Source organism: Mustela lutreola, chromosome 3 (genome assembly GCF_030435805.1).
Source record: "Mustela lutreola isolate mMusLut2 chromosome 3, mMusLut2.pri, whole genome shotgun sequence".
Taxonomy (NCBI): Eukaryota; Metazoa; Chordata; class Mammalia; order Carnivora; family Mustelidae; genus Mustela; species Mustela lutreola.
This window is the reverse complement of record NC_081292.1, coordinates 143,462,911-143,477,139: the sequence shown is the minus strand read 5'-3', so window position 1 is coordinate 143,477,139 and position 14,229 is coordinate 143,462,911. Positions and strand designations below refer to the sequence as shown.

At 37.7% G+C, this 14,229-nt stretch overlaps 2 protein-coding genes across 3 annotated transcripts in view; one reads left to right on the top strand and one right to left on the bottom strand.

The window, feature by feature from the left end:
• Positions 1-14,229, bottom strand: part of SLC25A12 (solute carrier family 25 member 12) — a 211,967-nt gene that overhangs the window by 126,980 nt on the left and 70,758 nt on the right. The gene's annotated exons all lie outside the window — the stretch shown is intronic.
• HAT1 (histone acetyltransferase 1) overlaps positions 5,585-14,229 on the top strand; it is a 63,112-nt gene continuing 54,467 nt past the window's right edge. Inside the window, exons 1-2 of one of the 2 annotated variants that reach the window (XM_059167039.1) lie at positions 5,585-5,659; positions 8,258-8,362. In XM_059167039.1, coding sequence (XP_059023022.1) covers positions 5,653-5,659; positions 8,258-8,362 — 112 coding nt within the window. In that variant the 5' untranslated portion in view covers positions 5,585-5,652. Of the gene's footprint in view, positions 5,660-5,682; positions 5,832-8,257; positions 8,363-14,229 lie in introns of those variants that run through there. The other variant, XM_059167040.1, reaches the window with a different exon arrangement.

Below are 14,229 nucleotides of genomic sequence, written 5' to 3'. Positions count from 1 at the left end.
AAAAAATAAGGCAGCGATTAGATTACCTGATTTCTAAAATCATTATGCTCTAAAGTTCTGATTTTATATTATTCAAAGTACTTTAGTTTCTCTTAAACTATGTTTAAAAATCCTAACATATCTATAACATAAACTTCCCCATATACAACAAAATTTAATTTTACAATGATATGAAAAAGTAAACCTTTCATTATTTAAATGCATCCTAACCCTACCAACACACTCTTCTTACCTGATGAAGCAGGTTCTCTTTGCATTATATGATGCCAGTTGGCATGACCCTTTCTTCCTCTTAGCTCACTCAAGAGACTGGCAAAATGATTCTCTGAGAGCCCTATGTTGATGAGATTAACAAAACCTTAAAGTCTGGATTCCTTCTAGCAAAATTTTCAGAATTCTTTAAATTTTACTAATTTGCACACTGACTGGTTGGTTTAGTTTGTTGATAACCATATATACATACATATATATCTAGGTATGTATGTAGACATATATGTATATATAGTCCCTCAAAATCCTCATTTATAAAAAAAATTTAGATAAAACACTGTCATAAAGCTAAACTGTTTAAGGGATGGATTTATGAACTAAACATTCAAGTAATGGCATTGTATAGTTGGTATAAAAGCTACTCACTTTTTGTGTCCAGATGATAGAAGTTAAGAGTCTTGCTGTGCATTGTAGTATGAGTAAATAGATCACAAAGAAGTTGGCTGAAAAACAGTCCATTAAAATGACAGCTTCCATAATAATGCAAATATACTTAACACTACTAAGCTGTGTGTTCAGAAATGATTAAGATGGTGGGGGCACCTGGATGGCTCAGTCAGTTAAGCATCTGCTTTTGGCTCAGGTCATGATCCCAGGGTCCTGGGATTGAGCTCACACTGGGTTCCCTGCTCAGTGGGGGACCTGCTCCCCTCGCTCTCTCTGCTCTTCTCCCAGCTTATGCTCTCTCAAATAAATAAGTAAATAAATAAATACGTAAGTCTTTTAAAAAATAGAAAAACAATTAAGATGGTCAATTTTGTTTTATGACAGTAAAAAAACACAATGACTGAAATAATATATCAGTTTAAAATGAATATTTCTAATCATAATTTTTACCACTTTCCAGTCTTATTTTTTAATATCTAAGTATCTCTGATAAAAGTTTTCTCCACCTTCCCTCTATCCTGAAGCTTTCCATATTAAGAAACAACACAGAGCAGCAAAAAAATTTAAGACAGAGGTGCCTGGGTGGCTCAGTGTGTTAAAGCCTCTGCCTTCAGCTCAGGTCATGATCCCAGGGTCCTGGAATCAAGCTCTGCATCGGGCTCTCTGCTCAGCAGGGAGCCTGCTTCCCTTCTTCTCTCTCTGCCTGCCTCTCTGCCTACTTGTGATCTCTGTCTGTCAAATAAATAAATAAAATCTTTAAAAAAAGTTTAAGACAGAAGAATAATTTGAAACAGTATTTTCACATGAAATGTGAAATATCTTAGGCATCACTGTATTACTGTAGGTAGACACAAATAATTAATGCCATTCTTGCAAATTGTAGTTTCAAAGAGTAAATCATGCCTCACTGGATGGTCATATGTAAACAAGTATAAGCAATTATAGTACTCTTCCCTCATTTTGACCAATCTTTGCTTGTAAATAATGACACAATGAAAAAAGAGAAATATTAATTTTCTACTGTTCCTTGTCTCAAGCTGTTTCTCTTTGATTCATAGAACGTAAAGAAGAGGATAAAAAGTTAGCAAATATGTCCAAAAACATCCAAAAAGATGCTGTTTCCTTTTTTTTTTTTTTTTAAGATTTTGTTTATCTGACAGACAGAGATCGCAAATAGGCAGAGAGAGAGAGGGAGAAGCAGGCCCCCCGCTGAGCACAGAGCCCATGAGAGGCTAGATCCCAGGACTCTGGGATCATGACACCAGCGGAAGGCAGAGGCTTTAACCCACTGAGTCACCTAGGCGCCCCAAGATGCTAAGTTTCTAATTATGAAAGAAAACAACATAGCCTCATTCAAGGAAGCAAACAGTATATAATTTTTTAAATCCCTCATTATTCTCTTCTCTAAACTCCCCCTTCTAGAGGCAGTCACTGTTAAAGTTGTTAGGTATGCTTTTAGATGTTTTCTATGTTTATATCAAAACACATTTCTTTACATGAATAACATAACATTGTAAGGTTGTATAACTTATTTTTTAACCTATTATATAGTAAATATTCTCCCAAACCAGTACATATTAACCAAACCCTTCTGATGAATGTTTAGGTTATTTCCAATTTTTCAGTAAAACTAATGCTGCATTGAACATCTTTGTTCATTTAACTTTGCATTCTTAGGCAGTTTTGTAGGATAAATGCTTGTAAGTGGAACTGCTGCCTCAAAAGATATACAAGTTTTAAAAACATACAAATTTAAAATATGTTAAATTTATTAAAATCGCTAAAATACTTCTCAAAAAATACTAGTTTGTATTTCTATGGGTACTGTATGAGAGTTACAAAATGGAGTGTGCAAATTGTTAGTAAAGTGTGTCTTTAAGTTAGTCTTCTAATAGTTTTTGATATAAACATCTATTTTTATTTTATTTTAACTCATGAAAATCAAGTAGGTGGGTAGAGCATTCTGGGTACTTGGTCTGGGAATTGAAACTCATCGTCCTCCTCTCCTCCCGATTAGTGCTATGAACTAAACAAATTAGTTAAATAGCTATTGTTATTTGCCTGAAAAGAGAGAGATATTTTGAAACAAAGATACATTAAGTATCTTCATTTTCCTTTTAGATCTCAGATTTCCTCTATGTACTATCTGACGTCCATCTCTTTAATACCATGTTTTGTAGAGATTTCAACACAGGATGACAAAATTTACTAGTCTTTATGCACTTGAACCTTTATCAAACATGTGGTTGCTAATTCATTCCTAATAGCACAATCTGGCTTTTTCTTGGAGAAAAATGCCTTTTCTAAACCTCTTATTCTAGAATAAATATTACCATACAACTATCACCTCATATTAACATATTTTAGAGTCTACAAACCTCTTTCACAAATATTGTTCCATTTTGCTTTTCACAACCAGTTGTGGTGACTGGAAGGATAGTATTATTTCCACTTAATAGATGAAACAAGGATCATGAAGTAGTAGAACTGAGACTTAGCAGGGCATTGAACTTTCCACAGCCCGCTACTGCCTCTTGCATTTGTATAAGGACAGCATATTCCTTTTGCAGAAATTTTATTCCAGGGGCACCTGGGTGGCTCAGTGGGTGAAAGCCTCTGCCTTTTGCTCAGGTAATGATCTCAGGGTCCTGGGATCCAGCCCCACAAAGGGCTCTCTGCTCAGCAGACAGCCTGCTTCCCCCTCCCCCCCAACCCCCACCTGCCTCTCTGCCTCCTTGTGATCTCTGTCAAATAAATAAATATTAAAAAAGAAAAGAAAAGAAAAGGAACTTTATTCCATAGTGGCTAACATTCACTTCCTAAGTTCCCTTTAGAACAAGGTAAAATAAAATTTATAAAGGGGGAAGGAACCCTGCAAAAAAGGAAACTATCTTTTTTCTTTTTGTTAATTTTACTACCTTTCTGAAAGAAGTCATTCTTTCAGAATGACTGTACCTAAACACATATTCTGTGGCATTGTAAAAAATATGTGTGAACAATTCTAAGACAAGGACAATATAAAACTATAACCTCAGGGTGCCTGGGTAGTTGCCAGATAAGCAACTGACTCTTGATTTCATCTGGTCATGATCTCAGGGTCCTGAGTTCAAGCCCCAACTTGGGCTCCATGTTTAGCATAGAATCTGTTTGTCTCTCTCCCTCTGTTCCTCCCCCTACTTGCACTCTCTCTTTCTCATAAATAAACAAATAAACAAACCAACAAATAAATATTTTAAAAACCCTATAACTTCAGTTCTGTAAGCAGATTATATTAAATGCTAGTCACACAATATATGTTTAATTGTACTTCTTATTCATATTCACCTTATTTCTTATTTGTATTTATCTTATGTAGATTTCATTACATTTTTTCCTTACAACTAGCCATAATGTCACAGGACTAATCTATTTCAGATTTTCTTACTTTCTTATTATAAAGGTAACTACTGGTCAGCAGCTGGCCAACCTACAAATAAGGTGGTTTTATAAAGAAATGAGTCTTGCAATTTTGAAAAAATGATTATTTTTAAAAAATGGTTTTCTTTTTTTGATACATACTGTCATTAATAGCCAATTTCAATTTCTTCTTAACATTAAGATGGTATAGGGGCGCCTGGGTGGCTCAGTGGGTTAAAGCCTCTACCTTTGGCTCAGGTCATGATCTCAGGGTCCTGGGATCGAGTCCCACATCGGGCTCCCTGCTCAGCAGGGAGCTTGCTTCCTCCTCTCTCTCTCTCTCTCTGCCTGCCTGCTTGTGATCTCTGTCAAATAAATACATTTTAAAAACAAAAAACAAAAAACAAAAAAAAAAAACATTAGGATGGTATAAATAAATAAAATCTTCAAAAAAAAAATTAGGATGGTAATTTCTTGTGTTTCATTAAGGTGTAGAGAAAGATCTGAGCATTCTCCCTACCTTTTCTGATCTTTGTCTTCAAGAGGGCCATCTCCATGCTGTTGAGCAAATACTGGGCTGAGTGTCTGGAGAACTGGACTCTTACATTGGCTGTATACTGAGTGTAAACTAGGGCAATTTATTTTTCCTGGGCTTTAATGTCCTCATTTCTAAAATGAGGGGGAGTGTTCATTCTAGACTATCATTCCAAGGGTCCATTTTAGCTCCAGCAATAGCACTGTAAAGCCTATTAACCCACATTTGTTGAGACGGGGCAATTAGAGTCCAGACGACGTTGTGGGAATATTTATGGATACTTAAATAATGTCTTATCTTCTGGGACGAAAAAGTTTCAACAGTGATTAAGTACTAACAAGCCCTAAGCCCCAAATCAGGAAGCATCCTGTGACGTGATTCAGGCCACCAGGACTTGAGACATGTAGGACACATCAGGCCACTTGAGGTCTTATTAGGTAACTATTTCCGTGCCCCAATGCCTAGTAATCCTAGGAGTGAAAGCAGAGTACCTAAATATTACACTGTATACTGCTTAAAAACATGACAAAAGAAAAACGACGTTAAACAAGCATTTACGGAGAAAATAGATACCAAAAAAGCGTGAATTTCTCCAGTAAGTGCAACTCAATTCCTCTATTTTCCTACATAAACCTAGGCCTCGGGTGTTTGTGCTGGCCCAGGGGAAAGTTTTTCTAGCAGTCTCCGAAATATTGCTGGTGGAATGGAGAACAGCTTTAGAGTATTTATATCATTCAAATCCGCTCCTAAAGAAATTCTCCACCGGCGAGCCAGCGGGCATCTGAACATAGGTGGCCCCTCGCGCGGCAGTCCGCTCGGTTCCGGCCTGCAAAGCGGCTGACGGTAGTCGCCGTGGCTAGGCAACGGTCGGAGCTTTCCCCTCGGCATCAGCCCCGCCTCTGGAAGTGCTTCCACCTCCCGGCGCCTGGAATCTCCTCCCCTCATTGGCCAGCGACCTGCCAGAGGTGGGCGGGGGAAATGCGTCAAACCATGAGCTCATTTCCGGCCAGGGAGCGCGCGGGTTGATTCGTCCTTCCTCAGCCGCGGGTGCTCGCAGCTCGGAAATGGCGGGTAAGTTCCCGGGAAAAGTTTACCAAGGGGAGGGGGCGGGTAGGTTTGGGAAAGAACGCCGAGATCGTGGTGACAGTGCCCGCCTGGAACTTTCCGGCTCCAGCCTGGGTTCCAGAGGGCTTGCTTCAGCCTGAAGGGACGGAACTCTCAGCACAGCTCCCTGTTGGCCGAGGTTCGTGCCCCCGCCCCCAACTACTCGGGGTTCTGTGCCTTCTGCGGGGAGCTCGGCCCCTGCGGAGGGCCGAAGCAGCCCGGGGAAAGAGTCGCGGTTTGGCTTGGAAGGTGCAGGATGCCTTGAGGCCTGTTGATCTTCTCGTTTCTCTTTTTGCACCGCTGCCTCAGCCGCAGTAGTTTGGTTCTGTTCCCGCCAGCTGATTTTAATGTTCGGGTCGCCGTCCTCTTCCAGGTCTCCCTCCACCTTCCACTACAGTCAACTTCTGAGCTAGCGCATTGCTTGCTGCCTTGCCCTGCACTAGGGCTCTCCCTTGAACCTGGACTTCGCAGTCGGCTTTTTAATCTCTGGCGCTTTAATATTCCTAGGATGGATTTAGGTTTTCTTTGAGAGAGATCGTTCTCGCATTCTTCCTTCATCTAAACTTCTCATAGTACTTTATACTATAATTTTCATGTTCATTCTCTTTTTTTTGTCTCTTCAGTTTTCAGCACTTAGTAATGAATAATTGCTGTTTTGTACGTGTATTAAGATTATTTTGGTGTGAGTATATACTTTTTCCCAGTTACATACCTTTTGGAGTGAAGGACCGTTTCTACTTTTATCTTTCCGCAGTGCCTTCATAGTAGTCTTTTTTTTTTTTAAGATTTTATTTATTTATTTGACAAGACAGATCACAAGTAGGCAGAGAGAGAGGGGGAAGCAGGCTCCCCGCTGAGCAGAGAGGCCGATGTGATGCAGGGCTCCATCCCAGGACCCTGGGGATCATGACCTGAGCTGAAGGCTTAACCCACTGAGCCACCCAGGCGCCTTTCATAGTAGTCTTACTACACTTCTATGGATGGGCTGCGAAGACAGGCTATCACGTGAGCTCTACAGATAAAGAAGAAGAATTCTACCAGATAGTGACTGTGGGATCTTAGGGGTACACTAGTGCATAAAAGAGGGAGAACATACGTGTATGGTGTACATATAGTAAGAATTACAACTAAATTTGAATCTCTGCCTCACCACTCAAAAGTTGGGTGCACTTAAGCAATTAAACCTCTTTCTTTCTTAATTTCTTTCTTTTTTTTTTTTTTTTAAAGATTTTATTTATTTTTTTTGACAGACATCACAAGTAGGCAGAGAGGCAGGCAGAGAGAGTGAGAGGGAAGCAGGCTCTCTGCTGAGCAGAGAGCCTGATGCGGGACTCGATTCCAGGACCCTGAGATCACAACCTGAGCCCAAGGCAGCGGCTTAAACCACTGGGCCACCCAGGTGCCCCTAAACCTTCTTCTAAGCCTGAGCGTTTTAGTATGAAACGGGGCCAACATAGTATTTATTTGTCTCATAGGGTTTGGGGATTAAGCCAGTGTGTGATTTCACAAGTTAAATTTTGTTGCATACGTGATATATAATTCCTTAAATGGGTTCTTTTATCTCAATTTTATAAATTAGGGTCAGAGGAGTCAAGTAATGTGCTTTAGTTCTAGTTCACAGATCTGATTTCATTTCAGGAATTCTGACAATAGACTTAATCTATACTGCCTCAGATGTTCCCTATTTTCTGTGTATGTGTATTTTTTTAAACCTTTTATTAAAGTTTATGGCATGTCATTGTACCTTTCGTTTCTTCTGTTTATGACTTCTTTTTCCTGAATTTTTATGTTCATTTTGTCAGATTTATTGTCATCTTTGCTTGAAAGTTTACCTGGATTGCTTCCATTTTAGTTATTTATTACATATGTCGATGGGTAGCAGCCACATTGTAGTAAAATCATTTGGTTGCTGATAGCCCATCGTTTACGACTTTGTACAAATATGGTTAAAAAACCCTTTTTTTTAAAATGCAGTGAAAATTTTCTTTCCTAACGCTGTCCCCACTCCTTCTCTCTTATCCCAGAGATAACCACAGTTACCAGTTTCTTGTGTGTTCCTCCTGAGATAATCTCTGCATTATCAGTTGATAGTTTTTTAATGGTTGATCTGAAGTACTCTGGGTAGAAATTTTCCAGTATTAGAGATAAAATGCTATTGTAATTATCAAAGGGTGTTCTCACCTTGTGTATTGGTGGAGCAGTGGCACCCTTTTATATTTTAAAAAACTGCTTAGATAGAAATCCTAGCAGGTAATATTCATTACTATTAAATAGAGAAATGTCAGTAGTCATGTTAATTTTAAGATTTACTTATTTATGTAAAGCAAGCCTAGTTCATAAGCCTTTGGCAAAAATGATGTTTTTCCTGTTTTATAATGGGGCAGTCATACTCTATATTTGTTTAGGATTATGTGGAGAATGACCTGTGCTTTTATAGTTTGTTGCTTTTATGATCTATTAGCATGTTTTAAATCTTCTGTTTATTCCACTTCTAATAAGAACCCTCTTTGTAGGTTTGACTATTTAAACCATTTCCAACAAGACCTTTTAAAAACTTTCCCTTAGGATTTGGTGCTATGGAGAAATTTTTGGTTGAGTACAAGAGTGCAGTGGAGAAGAAACTGGCAGAGTACAAATGTAACACCAACACAGCAATTGAACTAAAATTAGGTATGTATGCTATTTCTCAGTGGTGTTATGTATGTATTGTGTGTTCATATATAATCTTTTTTAAAAGTTTGAAGTAGAATTTTATGTAAGAGCAGTTCATGTAAATGTATAGTTTTCTGCATGCATTGAACACATTCAGATTTTATTCAGTATTCATTTATGTCATGGAGTGGGTAGATGTTTGGCAGAGTTTACATGTAGGAAGTACAGCATGTTAAGTGTTCTCAGGCTCTTTAAAGTATTTACCTTTATGCTTTTGCTTATAAAAATGGTAGGCAGTAGTGTTGGTGGGGATGTGGAAAGACACTCATTGCTGATGGGAATGTAAAATGATGCAACTACTTTGGAAAACAGTTTGGTATGTTCTTAAAAAGTTTAATGAACTGTATGATCCAGAAGATCTACTCTGAGGGATCTACTCAAGAGAAATGAAAACATATGTCTGTACAAAAATTAGTACATGAATAGTCATAGCAGCATTATTCACAGTGGCCCAAAAAAGAAAAGAGCCCAGATCTCCATCATCTGGTAATAGAATAAACAAAGTATGATCTATCTGTATGATGGAATACTACTTGACAATAAAAAGGAATGAAGGTCTAATACATGCTATAACACGGGTGAACTCAAAAATATTCTAAGTGAAAGAAATCAGGCGAGAAAACCCCCACATATACAGTATGATTCTATTTATGTGAGATGTTTGGAAAAGGCAAATCCAGAAGCAAGGTAGAATGGTAGTTGCCTGAGGCTGACTGAGAATAATGACTGCAAATGGGCATGAGATTTCTTTTGGGGACAATGGCAGTGTTTTAAAATTAGTTTGTGGCAATGGTCACACAATTCTAAATTTATTAAAAATTACTGAATTATAGGGACGCCTGGGTGGCTCAGTTGGTTAAGCGGCTGCCTTCGGCTCAGGTCATGATCCCAGCGTCCTGGGATCGAGTCCCACATCGGGCTCCTTGCTTGGCAGGGAGCCTGCTTCTCCCTCTGCCTCTGCCTGCCACTCTGTCTGCCTGTGCTTGCTCTCGCTCGCTCTCTTTCTGACAAATAAATAAATAAAATCTTTAAAAAAAAAAAAATTACTGAATTATATGCTTAAAAAAAGTAATTTTTGTGGTATGTAAATAATTCCTCAAGAAAGCTTTTCTTTTCTTTTTTTTTAAGATTTTATTTATTTACTTGAGAGAGAAAGCAAGTGAGAGAGCAAGCACGAGCAGAGGGAGAGGGAGAAGCAGACTCCCTGCTCATCAGGGAACCCAGTATGGGACTCCTCTCAGGACCCCAGGATCATAACCTGAGTCAAAGGCAGACGTCTGCTTAACCAGCTGAGCTCCCAGGCTCAATAAAGCTATTTAAAAAAATAGTTATATGCACATGAATATTGGTTCCATCATTCTATGGCTGAGTTTCCTTATCTTATAATGAAGTTAATAGTACTTACTTTTATAGTGGCTATAAAGATTATATGTAAGGTTAAGTACAAGTTAAGTGCATAAACAGGTTGACTTCTAGAAATTCTCAATAAGTGTTAGCTTCTGCTGATTAAAATAATACAAACATAACAAAAATATAAAGAAGGTGACAAAGAAGGTACCCCTCACTACAGAGAGAATACTTATGTAGATTTTTTTTGTATGCATGCATAAACTTACTATCCCAAAACCAGGATCCTGTTTAAGGCTGTGCACGTACCTGTTTTCCATAGTGGCTACTTCATTTTGTATTTCCATCAACAGTGCACATAGGTTCCAATTTCTCTACATTCTTGCCAACACTTGTTATTGTCTGTCGATTTTTTACTGTATTATTTAAACTATTTTTTAATTTGACAATGAAAACTGATTTTTAATTCTAAGAAAAGTATATGCTTTATATCTAAGAGAATCAGCTCCTCTCACCCTTTTTAAGATTTTATTTCTTTATTTGACAGAGAGCACAAGCAGGGGGAGAGGGAGAAGCAGGCTCCTAGCTAAGTAGGGAGCTGGATGCGGTGCTTGATCCCAGGACGCTGGGATCATGACCTGAGCTAAAGGCAGATACTTAACCAATTGAGCCACCCAGGCACCCTGAATCAGCCCTTATTTTATCATATATGCAAATAAGAGTTTTTGTTTTATGTTTAACAAAAAGGCCCTCTCTACTTTAAGATTATAAAGCAGTTTATCTATTGTTTCTCTAATATTTTTTGGATTTTTTTTTCTTTTTTAAGTAAAAAAAAAATTTTTTTTAAAAGATTTTATTTATTTATTTGACAGAGAGAAATCACAAGTAGATGGAGAGGCAGGCAGAGAGAGAGGAAGGGAAGCAGGCTCCCCGCTGAGCAGAGAGCCGGATGCGGGACTCGATCCCAGGACCCTGAGATCATGACCTGAGCCGAAGGCAGCGGCTTAACCCACTGAGCCACCCAGGCGCCCTTTACGTCAAAATTTTTGAATCTAACTTGGTGTAACACATGACGTTACATGTGTTACATGTTACCAAAGCTTTGCTTTCTCGGATGAATTAGCCAATTATCCACCTGCCAGTATAAATTGTCTTTTCATTAATGATTTAAAATTTCTCTTTAATCATATTAAAGTATCATATATATACTTGAGCTGGCTTTTGGGACTTTTTTTTTTTTTGTCCCTGAGCCATTAGTGTACCATTACAATAAATGTTATAATTATATGTAATTATATGGTGTGACTAGGTCCCCACTTGTTACTATTTAGGAGTTTTCCTAGTTTTCTCTAATGTTTGTTCTTCTAGATGAACATTTTATCAAGTTTGAAAAAGATTTTTTTGTTAATTTTTTTTTAACTTGAGATTCTATTAAATCAGGTTTAATTTAGGGGGAATCAAAATCCTTACATTATTGAGTCTTTCTAATAGCAAGAATATTTTTCTATTTATTCAGGTCTTTTTTATGTCCATCTTTTTTAAGAGTTTTAAACTTTATATATATATGAGAAACATTTCTTACTGAGTTTATATCTAGGTATTTCATCTATGTTATTGCTATTGTAAATGAAATTATTCTATTATGTTTTTCACCTTTATTAATAGTGTGTGAGAAAACTGTGGAAGATAATTTTTAATATATATTTTTTCCCTGCCTCAAAATTCAGGTTACTTTGTAACTCAAGTTCTACATATACATGACAGAACCCAAACTGACTGGGTTACTTCGTCTTTCTAATCCTTTATAGTTGTAGTAATAACTTGCTTCCTCAAGCCAACCTTCCTTCTTCCCTCCTTTTTATTTCCAGTCCTCCTATCCCAACTCCCTCCCTTCCACCTTCTCTGGACAAATGTTTATTGAAACTTACTATATGATAGGCCAATGTGCTTGGAACATGGGGTAACTTGAACTCTTGACTGCGTATCTATAATTCCACTAAGGTGTATCCCAAGATTTTTCCTCTAACAGAGGCTGTTTTCACTTTGTGTGTGAGGGATTGACAGACACACTTTTTTCACAGAAATTTTGTGCTTTGAGGTAGGTTACTGTAGAAAGAGTGAATCTTTTTTTCTATATCACTTTAACTATTTTTAAGTGTACAGTTCAGTACATTAATTGCATTCACAATTTCCAAAATTTTGTATTTCCAAAATTTTTTCATCACCTCAAACAGAAACTTTGTACCTGTTAAGCAATAAATCATCATTCACTTTTCCCCTCCAGTCCTTGGTAATCCCTAATTTACTTTTCTATCTCTATGGATTTACTTGTTCTAGATATTTTAAGTGGCATCACAACAGTATTTGTCCTTTTGTGTGTGGCATATTTCACTTAGCATAATGCTTTCAGCTTATTTCACGTAGCAAATATTTCATGTTGTAGAGCTATCAGGATTTCATTCCTGTCTGTGGCTGAATAATATTCCATTGTGTATTTATACCACATTTTGTTTATTCATCTGTTGATGGATATTCGGGTCTTTTCTACCTTTCACAATTGTGAATAATGCTACTGTGGACAAGTATATGGCTATCTGTTTGAATCCTGTTTTCAATTCTCTTAGTATATAGCTAAGAATAGAATTACTGAGTGTATATTAATTCTATGTTTAACATTTTGAGAAACTGCCAAATTGTCTTACATAGTAGCTGTACCCTTTTACAGTCTCACCAGCCATGTCAACGTTCCAGTTTCACCACATCATTGTCAGTGCTTGTTATTTTTTTTTATTATTATTATAGACTTCCTAGTAGATGTAAAATGATATCTTACTGTGATTTTGATTTGCATTGGCCTAAAGAATAATGTTGAGCATCTTTTCATGTGCTTATTGACCATTTGTATATCTTCTTTATAAAAGTATCTATTCAAATCCTTTGCCTATTTTTTCATTAGGTTGTCTTTTGGGTTTTTTTGTTTTTTGTTTTTTAAAGATTATTTATTCATTTATATGACACAGAGAGTGAGAGAGCACAGTAGGGGCAGTGGCAGAGGGAGAGGGAGAAGCAGGCTCCCGCTGAGCAAGGAACCCGATGTGGGGCTCCATCCCAGGACCCTGAGATCATGACCCAAGCCAAAGGCAGAGGCTTAACCAACTGAGCCACCCAGGCACCCGTTTTTATGGGTTTTTAAATATATTTTTAACACCTGATAATTTTACTGGCTTCTCTTACTTTTTGGGGAGTGGTTTGGGTTGTTTTTTTTTTTCAGGCCTACAACCATATCATCTGATCATTTTCACAAATTCACTTAGTTTTTGATACATGTGCCTTTTTGTTCTCTCTCTCTCTCTCTTTTTTTTTTTTTTTTTTTAAAGTAGGCTCCACACCCAGTGTGGAGCCCAACACGGGCTTGAACTTACAACCCTGAGAACAAGACCTGACCTGAGATCAGGAGTTGGACGCTCAACCAACTCAGCCACCCAGTTGCCCCTGTTCTCTTTTCATACTGCATCGGGTAATACTTTCAGAACAGTGTTGGGGCGCCTGGGTGGCTCAGTAGATTAAAGACTCTGCTTTATGCTCAAGTCATGATCCCAGGGTCCTGGGATCGAGCCCTGCATCGGGCTCTCTGCTCAGCCGGGAACCTGCTTCCTCCTCTCTCTCTGCCTGCTTCTCTGCTACTTGTGATAAAATCTTAAAAAAAAAAAAAAAAAAAAAAAAAGAACAGTGTTAAATGAGGACATGGGTGCCTGGGTGGTTCAGTGGGTTAAGCCTCTGCCTTCAACTCAGGTCATGATCTCAGGGTTCTGGGATCGAGTCTCTCATCGGACTCTCTGCTCAGCAGGAACCCTGCTTCCCCCTCTCTCTCTGTCTTCCTCTCTGCCTGTTTATGATCTCTATCTGTCAAATAAATAAAATCTTTAAAAAAAAAAATGAGGACAATCATGCCTGTTCCTTAATTTAATGAGAATGGTTCTAGTATTCCTCCACTAAACATGATCTTTGCTTGTTACTTTGAAGAATGGTTTTTCTTGTTTTTTTTTAAAGATTTTATTTATTTATTTGATAGAGAGAGATCACAAGTAGGCAGAGAGTCAGGCAGAGAGAGAAGGGGAAGCAGGCACCCCGTTGAGCAGAGAGCCTGATGCAGGGCCCGATCCCAGAACCCTGAGATCATGACCTGAGCCGAAGGCAGCAGCTTAATCCACTGAGCCACCCAGGTGCCCTGGTTTTTCTTGTTTTGCAAAGAGTTTTTAATTCAAACATGTATTAGAGTTTATCAAGTGCCATTTTTTATTTCCATGGAAATAATTTTGGTTATAATAGCTACAATATTTCTAATACTTAATATTTAAGATAATATTATGATACTATTGTATATTGATACATCCTTTCATTTATAAAATAAGTAGCTCAAGAAATATTAATAAATTCATTTTTAAATATTTTTACGTTACCACTTAAAGATGAGTTTG